Source organism: Cebus imitator, unplaced genomic scaffold, assembly GCF_001604975.1.
Source record: "Cebus imitator isolate Cc_AM_T3 unplaced genomic scaffold, Cebus_imitator-1.0 Scaffold53, whole genome shotgun sequence".
Classification (NCBI taxonomy): Eukaryota; Metazoa; Chordata; class Mammalia; order Primates; family Cebidae; genus Cebus; species Cebus imitator.
In genome coordinates this window covers 1721931-1745766 of record NW_016107368.1, presented here as the reverse complement: position 1 = coordinate 1745766, position 23836 = coordinate 1721931, and the positions used below count along the sequence as shown (strand labels likewise).

Here is a 23836-nt window from a genome sequence, read left to right as displayed (position 1 = left end):
GGCACGCGCCACCATGCCCAGCTAATGTTTTGTATTTTTAGTAGAGACGGGGTTTCACCATGTTGACCAGGATGGTCTCGATCTCTTGACCTCGTGATCCACCCGCCTCGGCCTCCCACAGTGCTGGGATTACAGGCTTGAGCCACCGCGCCCGGCCAAAAAAAATCTATTAATAAAAATAACATGAGTAAAAGGGGTGGGAAGAAGTCAAAAGGACACACTCAACTTGAAGGTGTTCCCATTGGCCAAAAGCTAGAACAACTTGAGTAACAAAATAAATAACAGTAGTGTTGGACTTTATAGAATAAATTAAAATATCCACAAGTCCATATTGGCAAAAATAAATAATTGAATAAATGGTAGAGAAGGAAAATCTCTTTCTAACAAAAGAATACAATTAAATAAAATATCACTACTAGAACATCACAGCAATAATTGTTACAAGAAATATCCATCAGTAGATGTTAAAATTAATAGGTGAAAATTTCAGGAGAAATGGAATATTTGCACAAAATATCTCCCCCAATGTATTTATTAACTACATAGGGGAAAATGGTGGCTTTATAGTAGAGATAGTTTCTTAATCAAGTGATCAGGGCACCTAACATCACCAGTAATAAGATGTACTGACACTATGTACTCTCTGTGAGTGTGTGGAAAAAAACGTGTAGATACGTTCTACAAAACAACTCTTAAAAAATGTTAAGGTCTTAAAAAAGACAAAGATAGACTGAGAACAGGTTGGAGGAGACTAACCAGACATGACAGGTAAATGGAAATTCTGGATTTGATCTTGGCAAAAAAAAAAAAAAAAGCATTAGGAGAAAAACTGATGAAATTTGATTAAATACTGAAGCTTAGTTAATATTGCATTAATATTGAAATCTTTAATTTCTATATGCTATGGCTATGTACATATGGAAGGCTGAGTGAAGAGTATATGAGAGCTCTCTGTACTGTTTTGCAAATCTTCTGTAAGTCTGAAATTATTTCAAAATATAGTTAATCTGTTCATCATTTTACTGGGCTAACATCAAGGTATGGGCAATACTACATTCCTTCTGGAGGATTTGAGGGGAGGATCTGTTTCCTCCTCCCATGGCATGAATATACTACGGTTTGTCTAACCATTCACCTGTTGAAGGACATCTGGGCTGATTCCAGCATGACTATGAATATTTGTGTACAGGTCTTATGTGATGTAAGGTTTTCATTTCTCTGAGATAAATGCCCACGAGTGTAATTAGCTAATATAGTAACTACATGTTTAGTTTTACAAGAAACTGTCAAACCATTTTGAAAAGTATCATTTTGTGTTACCACCAACAATGTATAAGTGATCCACTTGCTCTACGTCCTTGCTAGCATTTGGTTTTGTAACTTTAAAAACTTTTTTTTTTTTTTTTAAATAGAGATGAGGTGTCACCATGTTGGCCAGGCTGGTCTCGACCTCCTGACCTCAGGTGATCCAGCCGTCTCAGCCTCCCAAAGTGCTGGGATTACAGGTGTGAACCACCACGCCCGGCCAACTTTAAAAACTTTTTGCCATTCTGATAACTCTGCCTGAGACAGGATTTCACCATGTTGGCCAGGCTGGTCACAAATTCCTGACCTGAAGTGATCTGCTTGCCTCAGCCTCCGAAAGTGTTTGGATTACATGTGTGAGCCACCGTGCCCAGTCCTAACTATATGTTTCTTGTTTGGTGGGTGTTTTTGTTTTTGTTTTTGTTTTGAGACAGAGTCTCCCTCTGTTGCCAAGGCTGGAGTACAGTGGCACGATCTCAGCTCACTGCAACCTCTGCCTCCCATGTTCAAGAAATTCTCTTGCCTCAGCCTCCTGAGTAGCTGGGATTACAGGCACTTACCACCACACCTTGCTAATTTTGTATTTTTAGTAGAGACAGGGTTTCACCATGTTGGCCAGACTGGTCTCGAACTCCTGATCTCAAGTAATCCTCCCACCTTGGCTTCTTAAAGGGCTGGGATTATAAGTGTGAGCCACCATGCCTGGCCATTTCTATCTAACTGTATGTTTTTACCATTTAACCTACCTCTCTTCATCCTCCCTACTGCCACCCACTCACTCTTCCCAGTTTCTGTTGTCTGTCTTTTCACTCTTTACCTCCATATGATAAAATCGTTTAGCTTCCACAAATAAGTGAGAACATGTGATATTTGTCTTTTTTGTGTCTGGGTTATTTCACCTAAGATAGAGTTCAATTCACATTGCTGCCAATGACATGATTCCTTTCTTTTTTTCTTTTTTTTTTTTTTTGAGACGAAGTTTCGCTCTCGTTACCCAGGCTGGAGTGCAATGGCGTGATCTCGGCTCACCGCAGCCTCCGCCTCCCGGGTTCAGGCAATTCTCCTGCCTCAGCCTCCTGAGTAGCTGGGATTACAGGCACGCGCCACCATGCCCAGCTAATTTTTTGTATTTTTAGTAGAGATGGGGTTTCACTATGTTGACCAGGATGGTCTTGATCTCTTGACCTTGTGATCCACCCGCCTCGGCCTCCCAAAGTGCTGGGAATACAGGCGTGAGCCACCGCGCCCGGCGATTCCTTTCTTTTTATGGGCTGAATAAATAGTATTCCATTGTGTATATGTACCACATTTTCTTTATCCATTCATCCATTGATGGGCACTTAGGTTGATTCCCTATCTTTGCTACTGTGAATAATGCTGCAATAAACACTCAAGGGCAGGTATCCCTTTGACATACTGATTTATTTTCCGTTGGGTAGATACCCAGTGGTGGAATTGCTGGATGGAGTGGTAATTCTGTTTTTAGTTTTTTGAGAAATCTCCATACTGTTTTCCATAGTGGCTATACAGTTTACATTCCCACCAACAGTGTATAACAGTTCCCTTTGCTCTGCATCCTCACCAACATTTGTTGTTTGTCTTTTTAGTAATAGGCATTCTGACCTGGGGTAAGATGATATCTCATTGAGGTTTTGACTTGCATTTCTCTGATGGTTAGTGATACTGAGCATTTTTTTATATGTCTGTTGGCCATTTGTATATCTTCTTTTGAGAAATGTCTACTCATGTCTCTCTTTTGCCCACTTTATTTTTATTTTTTAAGTGTTGTTATTTGAGTTTTTTGTATATTCTGGATATTACTCTGTTAACAGATGAATATTTTCTCCCATTCAACAGATTGTCTCTTTACTCTGCTGATTGTTTCCTTTGCTGTGCAGAAGCTTTTTAGTTTAATACAGTCCTATTTGTCTCTGATTTTTACAACAGTCTCAGGAGGATTGATATTGTTATAGTTCTTCTTTGTATGTTTGGTAGAATTCAGCTGTGAATCCATCTGATCCTGGGCTTTTCTTTGTTGGGAGACTTATTACTGATTCAATCTTGCTACTCATATCCATCAGTTAAGGTTTTCTTTTTCTTCCTGATTCAATTTTTGCAGGTTGTATGTGTTCAGGAATTATCTATTTCTTCTAGGTTTTCCAGTTTGTCACCCTATAGTTGTTCATAACAGTCTCTGATGATTTTCTGTGGTATCAGTTATAATGTCTCCTTTTTAATTTCTGATTTTCCTTATTTGGGTTTCCTCTCTTAGTCTAGCTAGTGGTTTATCAATTTTGTTAATCTTTTTGAAGAAATTTTTTTTTTCCATTTCCTTGATGCTTTGTATTTTTTTAGCTTCTATTTCATTAAGCTCTGCTCTGATCTTTATTAGTTCCTTATTTCTTCTAATTTTGGGTTTGCTTTGTTCTTGCTTTTCTAGTTCCTTGAGGTACATTGTTAGATGGTTAATTTTTAATCTTTCAGCTTTTTCAGTATAAGCATTTATTGATATAAATGTCCCTCTTATTACTGCTTTTGATGTATCCCATAGATTTTGGTATGCTGTGTTCAATTTTTATACATTTCAAGAAATTTTAAATTTTCCATCTTAGTTTCTTTGTTGACCCAGTGGTCATTCAAGATCATGTTGTTTAATTTTCATGTATTTGTATAGTTTACAAAGCTTCTCTTGGTATTGATTTCTAGTTTTATTCCATTGTGGTCTGAGAAGATAGTTGATAAAATTTTGATTTTTAAAAATTTGTTGACACTTGTTTTGTGGCCTAACATATGGTTTATTCTGGAGAATATTCCATGGGCTGATGAAAAGAATATATATTTTGTAGTTGTTGGATATCATGTTCGTAAATATCTGTTAGGTCCATTTTGTCTAAAGTCCAGTTTAAGAACAATGTTTCTTTTTGAAAAACAATGTTTTTTCTGTCTAGATGATCTGTCTAATGTTGAGAGTGGGGTATTGACGTCCCTCTTCCCCAATCATTATATTGCAGTCTTTCTCTTTAGATCTGACTATGGGTGCTCCAGTATGGGGTGCATATATATTTTGAATTATTATATTTTCTTGCTGGATTGATCCATTTATCACTGTATAATAGCCTTCTTTGTCTTTTATTAATTGCTTTTGACTTAAAGTCTATTTTATTGATATAAGTATAGCTACTACTCTTTGCTTTTGGTTTTCATTTGTGTGGAATATCTTTTTCCATACCTTTCCATCCATATATGTCTTTACTGGTAAGGTGGATTTCATGTAAGCAGCATATAGTTGGAACACTTTTTTTTTTAATTCATTCAGCCATTGTATACCCTTTAAATGGAGAATTTAATCCATTTATATTCAGGGTTATTAGTGATGTGTGAGGTTTTTTTCCTGTCATATTGTTAATTTTTTTCTGTATGTTTTACATATTATTTATTTTTTCTTTTTCTCTTATTGTTCATTGTGTTTTGGTGGATTTCTGTAGTGGTACCATTTGAGTCCTTTCTCTTCCTCCTTTGTGTGACTGCTTTACCAGTGAGTTTTATACTTTCATGTGATTTCATGATGGTAAATGTCATTCTTTCACTTCCAGATTTAGGATTCCCTTGAACATTTCTTGTAGGTCTAGTTTAGTGGTAACAAATTCCCTCAACACTTGTTTGTCTGGAAAGGACAATTTCACCTTGATTTATGAAGGATAATTTTGCCAGATACAATATTCTTAGCTAGCAGGTTTTTCTTTTTTTCCTTTCAGCACTTTGAATATATCATTCTATTCTCTTCTGGCCTGTGCAGTTTCTGCTGAGAAATCCACTGTCAGTCTGATGGGGTTTCCATCAGATTAGATACTTTTTTTCTAGCTATTTTTAGAATTTTCTCTTTATCTTTGGCTTCAGACAGTCTAACTCTAATGAACATTTTACATTGTATGTCCCTGTAGATCATGAGCCTCCTATAACTAGATATCTAAATATGTTGCTAGACATAGGATGTTTTAATATATTATTTGGTTAGATAGGCTTTTTAGTCCTTTTGTTCTTTCTTTCCCCTTAGGGATACTGATAATAAATAAATTCAATTGCTTTGTGTTATCTCAAATGTCCTGAAGCTTTTGCTCATTCTTTTTTAAAACTTTTATTTGACTGGATTATTTCAAAAGACCTGTCTTCAAGTTCTGAGATTCTTTCTCCTGCTTGATCTAGTCTATTGTTGAAGTTTCCAAATGTATTTTGTATTTCTTTCAATGAGTTGTTCAATTTCAGAATTTGTGTTTGGTTCTTTTAAAAAATATCTATCTCTTTGGAAATTTCTCATTTATATTCTGAATTGTTTTTCTGATTTCTTTTTATGGTTTTTCAGATTTCTTTTTATTGTTTTTCAGAATTCTCTTGTATCCCACTGAGCTTCTTTAGTATCAACATTTTTAATTCCTTATCTGAGATTTCAAAAATTTCTTTTTGATTAAGATGTATTGCTGGAGAATCGTGTTCCTTTGGAGATGTCATATATCCTTGCTTTTTTGTGTTTCTTGTGTTCTTATGTTGATATCTGCACATCTGGTATAACAGTTTTTTCTTCCCATTTTTGAATTTACTTCCATAGAGGAGGATGCTTTTCTGAAGATATTTCTATGGTGTTCATTGGCTACAGCATTTTGGCTTTTATTCTAGGTACTTTAGCTGTAGTGTTAGTGGTATCTGTGATTTCATCAGTGGGTTAGGGTGCAGTTATTGGAGTCTTTGGTGAAGTTGTGCTGTGGAATGCCAGGTGGGCCAGTCTACAGGCCCCAGATGTGGCAGTGGTGGTCTGAGTATGCCTATCCTTGTGTCCCAGAGTTGTGTATGCTGGCACTGGTGTTGGTGGTTACCAGATTGCTGATTCTTGGGCCTCCACATGGCTTGCTTGGATACTGGCAGTGGTAGTGGTGGACTGAGCAGGCAGGTGGGTTCCTGGGTCCCTGGACAGCTAGCATGGCACAAGTGATGGCAGTAACAGTGGCAGGATAATTATCTGGGTTCTGAGGGTTGTCCCTTTATGTTGGCAGTGGCTGTGATGGGCTGTGTAGGACAGTCTCCAGGACTGCAGGTGGTACTTTCAAGTAGGTGCTAACTGAGGTGATGGCAGCCAAGAGTTTAGGCCCAACCTCAGGACCCCAGAAGGAGTGCTCAGGTGCCCAACGTGCCCCTGTCACCCTCCAAGGCCCTGAGCGATGTGCTCTGTCTTAGAGAAAGGGGTGAAGCTGGTTTGGGTGGGCCTATGCTTAGGCCCTTCAATGGTGGGAGCAGGTACCAGTCATGGTGGGTAGGGGTCAGGGCAATCCTCAGGTCTCAGGTGGAATGCATGGGTGAAGAGTGGTAGCAGCTATGCTGAGACCCTCCCACTGGAGAGGGTGGGGCTGACCTCTGCCACCACAGCCTGGGCCAGTAGGTAGGGAATATGCACCTGTCTCATTTTTCAGCCCTGGTGGGGCTCACCCACAGCCCTGGCAGCAGCTGGCCACACCTAGCTTGAGCCCTCACCTTGCTGCAGGAGCCCCCACCGAGCTTGTGACCAAGTCCCAGTGGCAATTTGTGTCTTGTGTTCATCCCAGTCTCAGTCCCGGCAGCACTCACTTCCTAGCATTGGCAGCTGCGGCCCATGCCTCATTTGATTCTCAGTCTCAGCTGTGGGAGCTCATTCCCAGTTTGTGCCCTAGTCTCAGCAGCAAAAGCTTGAGTTTCCCTAATGCCTCAGTCTTGGTGCTCCTGGCCACCATGATAGCATGTGCATCTGGCAAAGGCTAGGATTTAAAATGGTACCTTGCTGTAACTGATTAGGTCTCAGAAAAAGTATGGGACCCAGCATGAGTTTCCTTCCTGAGACAGTTTTGCCCCCCAATCTCCTGGCAGCTCCCTATATATGTTTTCAGGGCTTAAGAGGGTTGAGGAGCTCTTCCATGGCCAGGACTGCATGATTCCATGGTGGGAATGAAGGCTACTGGAAGTCTCTCACTTACTCTTTTCCCACATTGGGAAGTCACGCTTGGCTACCAGCTGATCCTAGCCAAGCAGGCTGCCTCTCCTCCTCCTTCCTTGCTTTTGGTGTTTCCTGTAACTTTTCTGTTGAGTTCTAGTGTTCTCTTTTGGATAATGTATTCAAGATTTGGGTTCTTCTAAGTGAAGGAGGTAAGCATGAAATGCTTCTGGTCAGTCATCTTGAAGCTCCTCCACCTCCTCTTATGTATTCTATTTCCTTTGACTTTTCTTATAAAATTTAGGAAAAACTTATCTATATTAACAAAAATCTTGCTGGATGATTGATATAAATTGCATTAAATCCATATATCAATTTGGGGGAAAATTGGCATCTTAACTACATTGAATCTTCTAATGCAAGAACACAGTATGTCTCTCCATTTAGTTAGATCTTTGTTTTCGTTTACCATTGTGGAACTTTCCCTATACAAACCCTGAATATATTTTGTTAGGTATAGACCTATTTTTCTGATTATAATTTTAATTTCTGTGTATGTGTTTGTTGCTTGTATATAGAAATATAATTTTTTTTTTTTGAGATGGAGTTTTGCTCTGTCGCACAGGCTGGAGTGCAGTCATGCCATCTTGGCTCACTGCAAACTCCACCTCCTGGTTTCAAGCAATTCTCCTACCTCAGCCTCCTGAATAGCTGGGATTACAGGCACACACCACCTTGCCCAGCCAGTTTTTGTATTTTTAGTAGAGATGGGTTTTTATCATGTTGGCCAGGCTGGTCTCAAACTCCTGAGCTCAGGCAGTCTGCCCTCCTTGGCCTCCCAGAGTGCTGAAATTACAGGTGTGAGCCAGCATGCCCAGCCTAGTTTTAGAGTTTTTAAGATTCTGTGGGATTTTTCTACATATCATATCATATCATATATCATTTGCATACAGGGGGAGTTTTACTACTTCCTTTATAATCTATATTTCTTTTACTTCTTTTGTTTACCTTATTGCAATGGCTAGATCTTTCAGTGGTATGTTGAATAAGAGTGTTAAGAGTGGACATTCTTGTCTGTTCCTGATCTTGGAGAGGAAGCATTCAGTCCTTCACCATTAAGTAAGATGTTAGCTGTAGGTTTTTTTGGAGATGGTCTTTATCAAGTTGTGGTAACTCCCTGCTGCTCTTAACTTGAAGATAATTTTTGGTTTTGTCTTGTGTTTCCTTTTTTTCTTTCTTTTTTTGAGATGGAGTCTTGCTCTGTCACCCAGGCTGTAGTGCAATGGCACCATCTCGGCTCACTGCAACCTCCATCTCCTGGGTTCAAGCGATTCTTCTGCCTCAGCCTCCTGAGTAGCTGGGATTACAGGTGCAAGCCACCCTGCCAGGCTAATTTTTCTATTTTTAATAGAGACTGGATTTTACCATGTTGGTCAGGCTGGTCTCAAAATCCTGACCTCAGGTGATCTGCCTGTCTCGCCCTCCTAAAGTGCTGGGATTACTGGCATGAGCCACCACACTGGGCCTGTTTTGTCTTGTTTTTCATAATGAATGGGTGTTGGGTTTTGTAAATACTTTTTCTGTGTCAATTGATATGATTTATGATTTTATTCTTTAGTTTACTGACATGGTAAATTACATTAGCTGATTTTCAAATGTTGAACCAGCCCTGCATACATAGAACAAATCCCATTTTGTCTTGGTGTACATTATTTAATTTGGATTGCTAATATTTTGTTGAAGATTTTTGTCTAAGTTCACAAGATATATTTGTATGTAGGTTATGTATATATTGTCCTTGTCTGATTTTGGTATTGGGTAATACTGGCCTCATAAAGTTAGTTGGAAACTGCTCTTTCCTATTCTGCGTTTTAGAGGAAATTGCATTTGTTGATGTTGTCTTTTTTAAATGTTTGGTAACATTTTCCATTAAAACCACCTGTGACTAGAGATTTCATTTTTGAGAGCTTTAAATTATGTAAGTAAATTATATTAATGAATGGATTTGTTGACATATAATTTAATTATGTGATTAGTTATATAAAATGTAGTTTTATATTTAATAGTTCTATATTCCCCGTATAGCTGTCTAGAGAATTTTTTTTTTTTAATTTACCAGAGGAAGGTGTCAGAGGGGACCATTCCCTATCCCTGTCCTCCTGTACCACTCTACTACCCCTTTTCCTTTCCATCCCTTGGGTGATTTCAAGCTTAGGGGTGCAAGCCTGCCTTGTGGGTGCCCCAGGTGTTTCCTCACAGAACAGACCATGGATGCTGAGGGTGAGATGGAGGTATGTCACTAGGGTCCTACATTAGAGAAGGGGGAGGGAAACCAGGTGGGGTGTCCCCAGAAGCCTTCCATCCCTTTGTGGTCACAGGGCTTGATAACGAACAGCAGGTGCCAATCTGGAGATAGGCACAGAGATGAAAAGTCCCAAATGAGGACCGCAGCCCCACCCCCCTATGCCGTTGATACTATCACTGTACTGTAACAGCAAAGGGAGGCAGGTGTTGGGTATTTGAAGGGAGCATAGCAGAGAGTGCAGACTGCACCTTGGGATGACATGCGAGGATGAGCTTTTTGGTTTTGTGGCTGCCCAAAGTCCTTATGAGCATGTTTAGCTCTATAGGCCTCTTTTATTCTCTACAAATCATAGACCCACTGTGTGCATCCTCTGGGCACACTGTGTCTGGGCACACTCTGGGCATACTTGTGTCTCAGACTGGCTCAGGGGCTGCATTCTTTCTGGGGTAGAGTCGCAGAGCTGGCTTGGTGTCCCACTTGAATGGGCTCTCTCCATAGCAGATGTGAGCCTGTACTTCCCACCTGGCAGCTATGCCCCATTTGGCCTTGTTGAGGGACATGAAAGGATGTGCTTTGGCATCTGAGGATGGCAGTAGCAGGAGAGGGTGGTGATGAGAATGTTGTAGTCTGCATGAGTTTTCCATAAATGGTTAAGAGGCTCATGTTTATGCAACTTGCTTGAGGCTGCATAGTAAGTGGCAGAGTCAAGGCCTGGATCCAGGTCAGTCTAACACAAGAGTCATAAATAATGTGACTCAGTTTTCTCATTTGTGCAATGGAGAAACTAATGGTCTTTACCTCCCAGTATGGTCATGAGGGTTCAATGAGACAATCATGTAACAATCCAGCACATGGCCTAGATAGAACATGGTAAGTACTCAATAAATATTAGTTATTATTTGTTGATAACGTCATTTATCAACAAAGTCAGAATTATAAGATGGTAGCAAAAATTGAGCATTAACATAAGTATGATAAAATTAGAGTTGTTTCTGGTTTGTAAACATGCGAGGCCTTTCTTTTTTTGGAGACAGAATCTCATTCTGTCGCTCAGGCTGGAGTGCAGTGGTGCAATCTCAGCTCACTGCCACCTCCGCAGGTGGGGCCTTTCATTAGACACTAATTTGAAGCTATGGCATTCCTCCACTACAAGCCTACCTGTCAGCCAGCCTATCTACCTTAATCCTAGATGAAGTGGCTGTTCTGCCTGCCCCTCAGAACCTCTCTGTACTCTCAACCAACATGAAGCATCTCTTGGTGTGGAGTCCAGTGATTGTGCCTGGAGAAACAGTGTACTATTCTGTCGAATACCAGGGGTGAGTTTTTTTTTTTTGTTTTTTTAATAGTTCTTCTTCCTTAGGCAGAAGTTGGTTCCTGAAGGCATAGCCCTTCCTTCTGAGCCCAAGGTGGCTTTTTGAGCCCAGGGATAGATTATCCCCAATGATCTACCTGCTCTGCCTGCATAGGTATTGAAGGAGTTGAAGAAGCAAGGGAAATTGTTCCGTGGATTTGACAGTGAACTTTCTGGGAAGACAAATGTGCATAACACATTTTGGTGAAGCTCTTTTAAAAAGTGAGTCAGTTGTCCAGTGGGTTTGACTCTGACTTGAGATGGATAAATCACTGGAGACTCAGATCCTCTAAGGGTGGAGAAGTCCTTACTTTCCCTGACTTCATAAGCTTATCCCTAGGAGCCAAAACAAACTATGACCCTAAAAATCAGCTGGCCCTGGGACCAAGCAGGTTCTAGTCTTCTGCAGGTGTCCACGTGTTTGCAGCTATTGCTGGGCCAAAAGTACTTAACATTTTGGAGAAATGACCAATGTGGCAAGAATATCACGGTTAGGAGCAGAGTGAGCGGGAAGGCCAAAGCATCTTGCAGGCTGCTGGCAAGAGTTTGGAACCCATTCTAAGTCCTGTAGGAAGCCATTCAGGAGAAAAGTGTTGTGATCTGCTGACTGATGAATGGTTTCGAGAATGGCAGGTGTGCAAGCTGGGAGACCACAGCAAGGCAAGGAATGACAGTGGCTGAGATTAGGGTAATGACCCTGGAGATGAAGAAACCAAAGAGATCTAGACACACTGATGTTTATGCCTAGTTTTCCCTACCTGGCAATAAAAGGAATAAGGGAGAATGGATGGTTGGTAGGGAGGAGAGCGGAGGAGCTAGGATAATGAGCAAGTACTTATTTTACTTACCTCTAAAAAGTAGGAGAATGAAGGCAGTTACTTGCAACCGTAACTGAGTCTGTGTCAGAGGGACTGGTGTAACTCTGTGCCTTCCTCTCCTTGACAGGGAATACGAGAGCCTGTACATGAGCCACATCTGGATCCCTAGCAGCTGGTGCTCACTCACTGAAGATCCTGAGTGTGATGTCACTGATGACATCACGGCCACTGTGCCATACAACCTTCGTGTCAGGGCCACACTGGGCTCACAGACCTCAACCTGGAGCATCCTGAAGCATCCTTTTAATAGAAATTCAAGTGAGGCATTTCTCTGCTTACACCCCATCCCCACCAGCCACCCCTTTAGGAACCATGTTCATCTAGACTGTGTAGACTCTTTTTAGTATCAAAATAGTCTTGCAAAGTCACAGTATTGTGAACACAAACAACCTTACTGGTACATTTGAAAAGTTGCCAACTGCTTCCCACATGTTGCTCTCTCTCATGCCCTTTGACTTTGGACGTCATTCCTGACTGTCTCTGTCAGGATATGCAGGTGTTGGGGATGCTGACTTTGGGAACCTGGAAGGAAAGCTGCTCTGGAAGTGAGGAGATGGCACTAGGACTGCTACTCCCTACCCTGATTGTGTCTCCATAAATCTTACACTGCCTCCCACTTGATGCCTTATTAACTGCATATTTACTGACCTTGTAAGCAGCTTTGTTGTGCAAGAGGATTTATACATTTAACAGAGCCACCAGAACATTGCCCTTCTATAATGACTTCTGTGGGAAATAAATAACTTTTCTTTTGTAGTGGTACCTGGAAAAGGATTGAGAAAGAAGTAATAGAGGAATCCAGATAGGTGGCCAAATATGGCTATGTGCAAGCAATGGCCATTGTGTAAAAGGACGTGTTTGTTTGGGGAAGAGAGGCAAGGGCTGATGGGCAGTGGGAAGGGAAGCAGCTGATCTCAGACTCCTGAGCACAAGTGATTCTCTTTCCTCAGCCTCATGAAGTGCTGGGATTATAGGAATGAGCCATTGTGCCCGGCCATCACAAAGTTAACAGCTAAAGGCTTGGAAGTAGACGAGACTATCTAGGGACAAGATATTGAGGACAAAGAGAGGACAAGGTCCTGGAAAACCTCAGGCTTTAAAATGTGGATGGAGGGCTGGCAGTCGTTGTTGTAAAGCAGACATGGGTCATATAAAGATAAAGGAGTGCCTACAAAACTGTGTGGGCTGGGATGTTCTATAACAGCTTGTGCTTAACAAGGCCAGTATAAACAGAAAAAGATCTTGCTGCAGGGGGAGCTGAGGAACAGCAGTCTGTACTTGCATCAGAAGACGGAAGATAGAGTTCTATGTGATCCCTCTGTGAGCCAAGCAAATGGGTTGGAATGGCATGATGATCTCTTAAGGGCATTAAGTTTGTTCTCTTCCATTTGAAAAGGCCACTCAGACTTCTCCCCAGGAATGTGAAAAATCTTGATTTAAGGATCTTGATCCTGAAAAGGATCCCTACTCTCTTTTTTCTTTCTTTTTTTTTTTTTTTTTTGAGATGCAGTTTCACTCTTGTTGCCCAGGCTGGAGTGTAATGGCATGATCGTAGCTCACTGCAACCTCTACCTCCTGGGTTCAAGTGATTCTCCTGCCTCGGCCTCCCAAGTAGCAGGGATTACAGGAATGTGCCCCTATGCTCAGCTAATTTTGTATTTGTAGTAGAGACAGGGTTTCACCATGTTGGTTAGGCTGGTCTCAAACTCCTGACCTCAGGTGATCTGCCCACCTTGGCCTCCCAAAGTGCTGGGATTGAAGGTGTGAACCACTATGCCCAGCTGAGGATCCCTACTCTTAAAGGTAAACTTTATTGAGAACAGAGGTTTTTAACTTTGACTGCACATTTGAGTCACAGGGGAGCTTTAGAATCACTTATGCCTGGGGCCCTTCCCCAGAGTCTGGTTTAAATGATCTGCATGCATTTTGTTCACTGGAAGTTTAAAATTCTCCCCAGATTATTTTCATGTACAGCTAGGGTTGAGATCCCCTAGTAAAGAGGCAAAATACCCCATACAGGGGAAGCAGAAATGTAGAAAGAAGTGGCCTCAAATTCTGCAGATTATGTGATTCTGGGCATGTCACTTAATCTCTTGTAAAACAGGAACAATGTTTACCTTCTAACACTTCCTGGGCAGATTAAATGAGATAAATATGCAGAATGCATAGGACAGAGGTTCCTGCCCCAACACTGTCAAACAAGTCTCCTCTGAACCTTAACTTCAGATTATTTTCTCTAATTCTGTTCTCAATGAAGATGGAGGTCAGAAGACCCAATTCAAATCACATTTGACAGAAAAGTCGAGGAGTCAGATATCTCTTTTCCTTCTGAAAGTGTTTTGGAGGTAGTGCTAGTGGTGCTGTGTGCACATATGAAGCCTCTAGACTGAGTGTGTTTTGCACAGTTGGCCCTGAACTCCCAGGTCCTCCTGTCCCCTATCCAGGCAGCTTTCCAACAACCAGGCATATACACTTCTCTGATGAGGGAAGTGAGGAGGAAATGCTTTGTTCTCTGAAAACTCCCTCCAGGAACTGCCTTTCTTCTGAGTGTCCACTGACCCCAGGGGAGGCAGATTTAGCCCAGAACATACCCTACCCTGCTTCCCCATCCAAGACGAATGATCAGGGTGGTCTTTCTGGTCCTGCAGTATCTGGATCTGAGAGGCAAGTTTTACTCCACTGCCAGTCACCAGGGAGTAGAGACTATCTGTGTGGGCCCTTCTGTTATTGGTCTGCTGATAGGAAGGTATCCACAGGGGCTGTGGGCCTCTCTGCTTGACCTCGCAATATGAAAAGTGATGTTTGTGTTAATCTGTAATTTCTAGAGTTGATTATTGGAATTTGTAAAAAGCCTGTGGGCTGGGCTCATTGGCTCACTCCTATAATCTCAGCACTTTGGGAGCTCGAGACAGGGGAACTGCTTGAGCCCAGGAATTGAAGACCAGCCTGGGCAATGTGGTGAAACCCCATCTCTACAAAAAAAAAAAAAAAGCTGCATGTGGGGTGATGTGTGCTTGTAGTCCCAGCTACTTGGGAGGCTAACGGGGATGATTACCCAAGCCTGGGAGTTCGAGGCTACAGTAAGCCATGGTAGTGCCACTGCACACTCCAGCCTGGGTGACAGAGTGAGACCCTGTCTAAAAAATAAAAATAAAAAGCTGGTGACTTGCCAGCATCCCTTAATCAGGATATGAGATGAAAAATAGAATTGGGCTGAGAATAGAATGGCCAACCCATTCACAGGCTGCTGATCTGCTGATATGTCAAACTTATCAGTAGCCAATACATGCCACAGATCTATGTGAGTTGTGGGAATGCATGTGCCCCTGCCAGGAGTGCTCATTCCTAAGGGGCAAAGACTGGGCCTGACTGTTCAGTATAGACCTGAGCTCACATATATTTGGCAAGCATTAAAAAATAGCATCTGCTCACTTAGATGAGCCAAAATGAGGAGCAATTTCTGCTGAAAAAGTGGTGGGAGGAGGGGCATGGATCATAAAATTTTAAAAGAGCAGGAGATAATGTTTACTGGAGTTTTTAATCACTTTTCTTGTGTATATGTGCCTACTGGAGAAGGAACAGTGGACTTCATTATAGTTAAAGGATTAAAAAGGAAGAGAATTATAGTATTTATCATTTGTTTTTTCATTCATTCATCACTCAAAAAGCATTTACTGAGCACCTGCTGAGTAGAGGAAAGTATTTCTGTACATGTTTCCATGTGCTTGAAGCTACAGCTGACTCCCTCCCTTCCCTACAGAGACTGACATATTTCCACCGATGACATGGTCACTGTGTTCCAGGGAAATCAGTCTTGTCTGGGACTGGCTTTGACTCTCCTGTTATCTTGCCAACAGCCATCCTTACCCCACCTGGGATGGAGATCACCAAGGATGGCTTCCACCTGGTTATTAAGTTGGAGGACCTGGGACCCCAGTTTGAGTTCCTTGTGGCCTACTGGAGGAGGGAGCCTGGTGCAGAGGTGAGATCCTAGCCTTGGCCTTTGGGTCAGGCTTCTGTGAAGAAAGCACAGATCTCTGAGGGTGAGCAAGGGAAGCTGGCCCTTGCAGTGCTCACTGTCTGGGCGGCCTGGGGATGAGCCGTCCTGGGTGAAGTGTGCAAAAGATTAGAGTATGCTGACCACCCCATCAGCCTCTTCTCCAAAGAACTGCCTTGGTCCATTCCATGCCTTGGCTGGGAACCCTTCCAGGCCAGATCTGCTGAAGTGTGGGGCTGCCCCCTGACCCTAAACTCTACCCTAGGTGGACCCACAATACCTTTTCAATGAATTTTTTTCTCCCTCCTCAGCTCATCTCCTCAGCCATATAGGGGCAGCAGTCAGGGTTTCTAGATCAACAGGATGATTTCAAAAGCACACAAGGCTGGTACAAACCTCCTGAGGGTGTATGTCTTGGCAAGGTGCAGAGGTAGAGGCAGGAGCCAGGAGCTGCTTATGAGTAAACCCATCTAACTATGAGCAGGTGAGCCCAGGTGCAGAATGCCCAGGTGGTTGCTGCCGTCTTCTTTGGAAGGGTGCTACAGCCTGGGATAGGTGGGAGGCCAGCCTTCACAGAGAGAATAACCAGACAAGCAGTGGCAGTACAAGGAGTGGAACATGAGCAGGAATTAGGGGACACTCTGACCTGTGGAGCCTCTGTCCAAGCTGATATGGTGACAAAGCTTAGAGGCCCACGCCAGGTAGCACAAGCAAAGATAGGCTTTATCACAAGGATTAATACAGTGCAATAAGGGGCTCTCACAGATCTATGAATGGAGCTGGCACAGGGCCAGGCTGCAGCCTCGCTTAGCCATGGCCCTTGCTCCTCTCTGGTTGGTGCCCCTCTTGCACATTTTCTGTGGCCCCTTCCCAGCTTATTCCAGGCTGTGATGCCTCATTAATGCTTCCTACTCATGCCTATGATGTGCCCCTGAGCCCCCTCAAAGCCTCTCAGGCCTGACTCCTCCTCACTGGGCCCTCTCTCCTTTGTCCCTGCTTCTCGCTCTCGGTATTCAGTTTCCCAAGACCAAATCCTCAGAAGAATCCAGTTGGTCTTGCTTGTCTTATCAGGCCAAGCTTCAGGGGTTTCTGGTAACCAGCTCACCCCTGATTGGACCCTTCTCAGGCCAAGGGTACCCTTGATCTTATAGCAGTGTCTGGACTCAGAGCACGTGCCCCACCACCCATTCAATGAGGGCTGTAGGTTGGGTAGCTTCCATGAAAGGTGGTGTGGACAGGTATAACACTGGGTTCCAGTATTTACCCCTGCTAGGAAAGGCCCCACTGTAGGATATGAGATCGCCAGCCAGGAAGATGGAATAGTGCTGGGGATAGGTCAGGGCCTGAGCAGGAGGAAGCATGTGGCTCCCTCAGATTCACTGGGATGGAGCCCGCTCCCCACCCTTGGTAACCAGCGGGGCTGGGGCTAAGAAAGGAGCATGTACCCTGAGTCATCTGGGCTTGGTCCAGGCAAGCCTCCACAGGCTCAGATGTAGAGCACAGCTTCAGGGAGGGGCATGGAGGTGGAAGTGTGAACAGATGGATGGACAGATGGGTGGATGAGTGAGAAGGTACTGCCCATGGCTCCACCGCACTGATTCCCTGGCAGCAATGGCCATGCCAAGCCCCTGCTCAAGTCAGATTTTCAACCTTCAGGTCTCTGTGTAAATGTTATCCTATCAGACAAGGCTTCTCTAACCACTCTGTTTAAAATGGTGCCTCCTCGTCACTTTGCTTTGCTTTTCCTTCACAGCCGTTATCACCACCTGAAGTGTATTTTTTTTTATTGTCTCTCTCATCCCATGTAAGCTCTGTGAGAGCGAAGACTTTGTCCATTTTGTTCAGTGCTAGGTCCCTGTGCCTAGAGCAGTGCCTAGCACATAGTAGGTGCTTAATAAATATGATTGAATGAATGAGTGCCTGAATGAATACATGCATAAGTGAGAGGGGACATTTGTGTGCATCCAGAAAGGAAGTATCTGCAACTTTCCTTCCCTGGCACTTTTTGCCCTTTCCAGTCCTGCTGCCTTCTGGGAATAACTGTGTTTTCTTTTCTTTTTCTCTCTCTCTCTTTTTTTTTTTTTTTGAGACAGAGTCTTGCTTTATTGCCCAAGCTGGAGTGCAGTGGCGTGATCTTGGCTCACTGCAACTTCTGCCTCCTGGGTTCAAGCGATTCTCCTGCCTCAGCCTTCTGAGTAGCTGGGATTACAGGCACCCACCACCACGCCCAGCTAATTTTGTATATTTAGTAGAGACAGGGTTTCACCATGTTGTCCAGACTAGTCTTGAACTCCTGATCTCAGATGATCTGCCCACCTTGGCCTCCCAAAGTGTTGGGATTACAGGTGTGAGCCACAGCACCCTGTGTTTTCTGTGTTTAACTGTGTTTTCTGGTCTCCTAAAGGAATGTGTCAAAATGGTGAGGAGTGGGGGTATTCCAGTGCACCTGGAAACCATGGAGCCATGGGCTGCATACTGTGTGAAGGCTCAGACATTTGTGAAGGCCATTGGGAGGTACAGCACCTTCAGCCAGACAGAATGTGTGGAGGTGCAAGGTAAGGATGGCTTCTCTCTCCCTGGAGTCCTGCACAGGTCTATAGCCCCTCCTGGCATATCTCAGAGGCCTGCTGGGTTCCTTTGGTTCACTGACCTGCCTCACAGGCTGGGTAGGTTCCTGTGGTAAAAGTATGCCTGTCACTCTGATTCCCCTAGAGGCAGGAGTCCACCCTGGGCCTGGGTGGGGTTACTCAAGCAGCTGTCTGAAACACTTTCCCCCTTAAAGCTTCGTAGGCCTGGGGGCCAGATGTTGCAAGACTGGTTTACCAGATGGTTACTACCTGTGAATCAGAGCCTGCTGCAGGAGAGGCAGCCACAGGCTTCAGAGGGTCAGACCTTGGACCCTCTGAAGACTGTGGCCCACATTGTATAACACCACAGCTTTTTACATTGGGAAGGAACCTTAGGGAAAGTCTAGAGAATCCTCTTGTTTGAATTACATTTTTCTCTTGAATATTTTAAAGTCAGAAAACCTACAGTATTTAAAAACACTTTGAAAAGAAGCGAAACCAAACAAGACCTTACATCCCATGCTCTGTCACTCAAACATCACTAGTTACGTTTTTGTGTATAGATTTTTGGTCTTTAAAAAAGAGCTATTATCTTTTTAAAAAGACTAATTATTATCTTAAATATGTAGTATACTTATTTATTTATTGATCTTTCTAAAACAATTTATTTTATATGTACAGACAGGGTCTTGCTGCATTGCCTGGGCCATGGCCTCCCAAAGGACTGAGATTATAGGTGTGAACCACCACACACGGCTCATTCAGCTATAGTTCTGTAACATACACATTTTGTGCCTGCTTTTTCACAAATATCATATCTATAACATGTGTCATGTAGATTTCTTGATTACTATTTTACACTACTTTTTAAAATCGTACAAGTCAAGCTTGCTTGACATTCCAAACAACAGCAAAACATGTAAAGTAAAAAGTAGGACCAGGCATGGTGGCTCACACCTATAATCCCAGCACTTCGGGAGGCCAAGGCAGAAGGATTGCTTGAGCCCAGGAGTTCAACACCAGCTTGGGCAACATAGCGAGACCTTGTCTCATGTTAATAAAAAAATAAATAAAGAGATAAGTAAGTGTGCTCCATTCTCCTGCACACCACTCAGGAGGTTTCCTTTGGTGAGTTTGACGTTTAATCTTCCAGGGGTTATCTGTGTAATACCAATGTTCACATATACAGATGGGATGATATTGTACCTACTACTCTATACTTGGCTGTCTTCACTCAGTAGTATATTGGGAACATCTTTTCATGGCAATACGTATGGATCTACCTCATTTTTAAAGGGCTGGGTGTGGTGGCTCATGCCTCTAATCCCAGCACTTAGGGAGGCCTAGGCAGGTGGATCACCTAAGGTCAGGAGTTTGAGACCAGCCTGACTAATGTGGTGAAACCCTGTCTCTACTAAAAATACAAAAATTAGCCAGGCATGGTGGTGCATGCCTGTAATCCCAGCTACTGGGAAGCTGAGGCATGAAAATCGCTTGAACCAAGGAGGCAGAAGTGGCAGTGAGCCAAGATTGTGCCACTGCACTCCAGTCTGGATGACAGAGTGAGATTGTGTCTCAAAAACAAACAAACAAACCCAAAATACACAAACAAAACCCAAAGCATATGTATATGTCAATGTATGTAAATGAAAGGCTGTTGCTCTAGTTCAGATGTTGCTAAGAACTGATGTATATAATTGTTTCCTTCCTTGGAATTAGTTTTTGGAATTAAAATTTCAGGAGTTGGGGAGAAGTCGGGATATGGGCACAAAAAAACAGAAAGAATGAATAAGACCTACTCTTTGATAGCACAATAGGGTTGACTACAGTCAACAATAACCTAATTGTATATTTTAAAATAACTTAAAGAGTGTAATTGAATTGTTTGTAACCTAAAAGATAAATGGTTGAGGGGATGGCTGCCCTATTCTCCATGATGTGTTTATTTCACATTGCATGACTGTCTCAAAACATCTCATGTACCCTATAACTATATACGCCTACTATATACCTTCAAAAATTAAAAAAAAAAATGCAGGAGTGGATGAAAGGGTATGAACATTTGTGTATCTCTTGATGTATACCCCCCAAATATTTTCCAAAACCATTGAAATAATATACAGTGCCCCTAGCCACAAGTCAACCAGCTATTCCAGTCTCATTGGCTGGGCTACCCTTCACATTGCAGGTGAGTAGCCTGGGCCAGAGAGGCTAATTGAGTTGCTCAAGGTTACACAGAACAGAGAGATGGGAAAATAACCTGTCCCCTCTTCCACATCTCCAGATGCTCAGATCTAACCTTTTCTGCTACATTTATTGGTAGAATGACTGTGAGCTTCAGAGCCAGTCCTACTTGGGTGACCTGGGGTAGGTCACTTAACCATTCTGAGCATAGATTCCTCTTCTATAAAAGCAGGGATACTCACACTCATTGTAAAGAACAAGCAACTACATGTCCAGTTCCTAGCATAGTTCTGGAAGACCATAGTAATCCTAGCACACAAAATGGGGGCTTCATATCTTGTAGTTATTATCTGACTGTTTTTTGAACCATTTCCTCTATAACATGAATCAATGCCAAGAGTGAATTGTGAAACACACTTTGTTTTGAGTTACCGCCCAGCCCCATTCTGCGCTGTTCTCTTTCAGTACCTCCCCCTCATCCTGTCCAGGGCCTGGCACTCTGCCTTCCTCCTGGCAGTGGCGCCAAGGTATGTGCTAACATAGCTGTTGGCTTCACACATGATGCTCCCCCCTTTCATGTCACAAGAAAAAGATTTTAATCTTCCCTGGGGCTTTCTGGAAGCCAGGCCTTAATCTGGATTCTAGAAAAATGCTTTTAATGGTGGTAATTTTGGTCACTAAAGCACACATCAAATCTCAGGATCTTGGTATCTGCCGTCTTGGTCAATGTGCAGAGTCAACTCCAGGAAACTGGGGAGGCTCAGGATTGAAGATTTAATCTTCACTGATGTTTTCTAAGCCTGTTTTTATCTTTTGTTTCCAGGAGAGGCCATTCCTCTGGCACTGGCCCTGTTTGCCTTTGTTGGCTTCATGCTGATCCTTGTGGTCGTGCCACTGTTCATCTGGAAAATGGGCCGGCTGCTCCAGTACTCCTGTTGCCCCGTGGTGGTCCTCCCAGACACCTTGGTAATAGACCTAGTTCTTTATTTCTTTCAGTATGACACTGACCAGATGTAGTTTGGGCCTCAGTTGGGCATGGGCACATATTTCCATGGTGGGATTATAGGCATCTCCACAGAGGGGGGAGAGGAATACTTGTAAAAGACTTCACTTCTAACTAGAGGTACTGGAATAAATCTCCTTTCTCCAGAGCATGGTGGCCTCCCTGAAGCAGGCCACCTCTGCTTTCTCCCAGGACCTGGGATGGCAAAGAGAGAAGATGTGTTACCCAGCCAGGATGCTCAGTATTGCAGGAGTCCTGCACGGTCTTACCCTTCCAGACTGGCCTGCTGAGCATCTTGGCCTCTTCCAATTGTAACAGCAGCTACACCCAATGACCTGTTCCAACACAACTTACTCAATTCACATGCCAAAGCCTCATTGTTCAGAGTGAAGAAGATGTATGTGGGAGGCATGGACTGTGCTTTGATCTTGGTGGGGTAGGGTGGGGTGGTGAAGGGACAGCAATCTGGACCTTCGTAGTGACTGCCTGAGGTTAGGGAACCTTACCCGTATTCTCAGATCCTCATAAGGCCAGAATTCTTATCTTACTCCTGAGGGTCCTGGACCACAGATCTGGGTCTCTGCAGTGGGTATAGGACCCATCCATACACCCATGCTGTGGTGGGGGAAACGCAAAAGCAGGCCTCCAACAGCTGCCCCATGTTCTCTGGCTGCCTCCCCAGATGTTTCCCCCCAGCCCCCAGACCTCAACCACACAAAGCCATGAAACAAAACAAAACAAAAACAACAAAAACAAAATCAAAAAGCTCCATCCCTGTCACCCTAGGGAATTCTCACAGTTCTCTCCTGGGAGGAGGGAGCCAGTGTCAGCTTCTGGAAAGCAACTAAAGCCAGAACTGCCTGCAGCTTATACATGCCCATAGCTCCTTATTAGCCTGGAGTCACTCTGAAAGGAGTCATTCTTGGCTGGGTGCTGTGGCTCATGCCTGTAATCCTAGCGTTTTGGGAGGCTGAGGTGGGTGGATCATGAGGTCAGGAGTTCAAGACCAGCCTGGCCAAGATGGTGATACCCCATCTGTACTAAAAATACAAAAAATTAGCCAGGTGTGGTGGCGAATGCCTGTAATCCCAGCTACTCAGGAGACTGAGTCAGGAGAATCACTTGAACCTGGGAGGCAGAGGTGGCATTGAGCCGAGATCGTGCCATTGCACTCCAGCCTGGGCAAAGGCAATAAGAGCGAAACTCCATCTCAAAAAAAAAAAAAAAAAAAAGGAGCCATTCTTGTGACATCTCTGTGGCCCTGCTTTCTCTCCCTACACAGGAGGAATAACTCTCCCTATAATTCAGTCTTTAGGACACCCCTCCACTCTGTTATCCTAATGCCAGATTTCCCTTCTCTGCTGTACTTCCAGGTAGCCATAACGACTTTAGCTGATACTAGTACAGGGCTAAGTGCCAGATACTGTTCTAAGGCTTTGTATTTATTGACTCATTTCTTGTCATAAAATAGCAGTGTCCTTTTGATCAGTTCCCCCCTCCATCCTTCTCTGAATGACTGAATGGCTTACTGTTCTGCATAAAGGCAATGGGATGTATCAAACACAGGGGAGCAGGGTGGGCCTTTATTATCCTTCAGCAAGAACTTGAGGGCCTCGAAGTCCCTTGAAGCATAAAAGGATATGTATTCTGAGTTATTGGGGAAGTGTCTTATAAATATCAATTAGGTCAAATGTTTCATGGTATTGTTCAGGTCATCTTTGTCATTATTTTTTTGTATAGTTGTTTAATATTGAGAGGAGGATATCAAAGTGCCACTATGAGTGCTGGTGTGTCTGTTTCTCTCTGTCTCTCTCTCTCTCTTTTTTTTCTGAGATAGAGTTTCACTGTTGTCACCAGGCTGGAGTACAGTGGCACAATCTCAGCTCACTGCAACCTCCACCTCCCTGGTTCAAGCAATTCTCCTGCCTCAGCCTCCTGAGTAACTGGGATTACCGGTGCCTGCCACCATGCCCGGCTAACTTTTGTATTTTTAATAGAGTTGGGGGTTTCACCATGTTGTCCAGGCTGGTCTCAAACTCCTGACCTCAGGTGATCTGCCCACCTTGGCCTCCCAAAGTGCTGGCATTACAGACGTGAGCCACCGTACCTGGCCTGTTTCTCTCTTTATGTCAAATTTTCCTTACGTATTTTGAGGCTCTGTTTTAAGCATATTCACATTTTGACATTTAAATGTATTCATATCTTGTTATGATTTCTCAAGTAATGGAGTCTTTTATCATTATGATATGTTTTTCCTTATCTCTGATAATATTCCTTAGTGTGATATCAGCAT

General features: G+C 43.3%; 1 protein-coding gene across 3 annotated transcripts in view; it reads left to right on the top strand.

Moving 5' to 3' along the window:
• IL20RB (interleukin 20 receptor subunit beta) overlaps window positions 1-23836 on the top strand; it is a 46185-nt gene that overhangs the window by 11879 nt on the left and 10470 nt on the right. The window contains exons 2-6 of one of the 3 annotated variants that reach the window (XM_017528265.2): window positions 10753-10879; window positions 11860-12050; window positions 15650-15774; window positions 18194-18344; window positions 21364-21506. In XM_017528265.2, the coding sequence (XP_017383754.1) occupies window positions 10753-10879; window positions 11860-12050; window positions 15650-15774; window positions 18194-18344; window positions 21364-21506 (737 nt within the window). The remainder of the gene's footprint in view (window positions 1-10752; window positions 10880-11859; window positions 12051-15649; window positions 15775-18193; window positions 18345-21363; window positions 21507-23836) is intronic. The other 2 variants (XM_037738380.1, XM_037738381.1) reach the window with 2 other exon arrangements.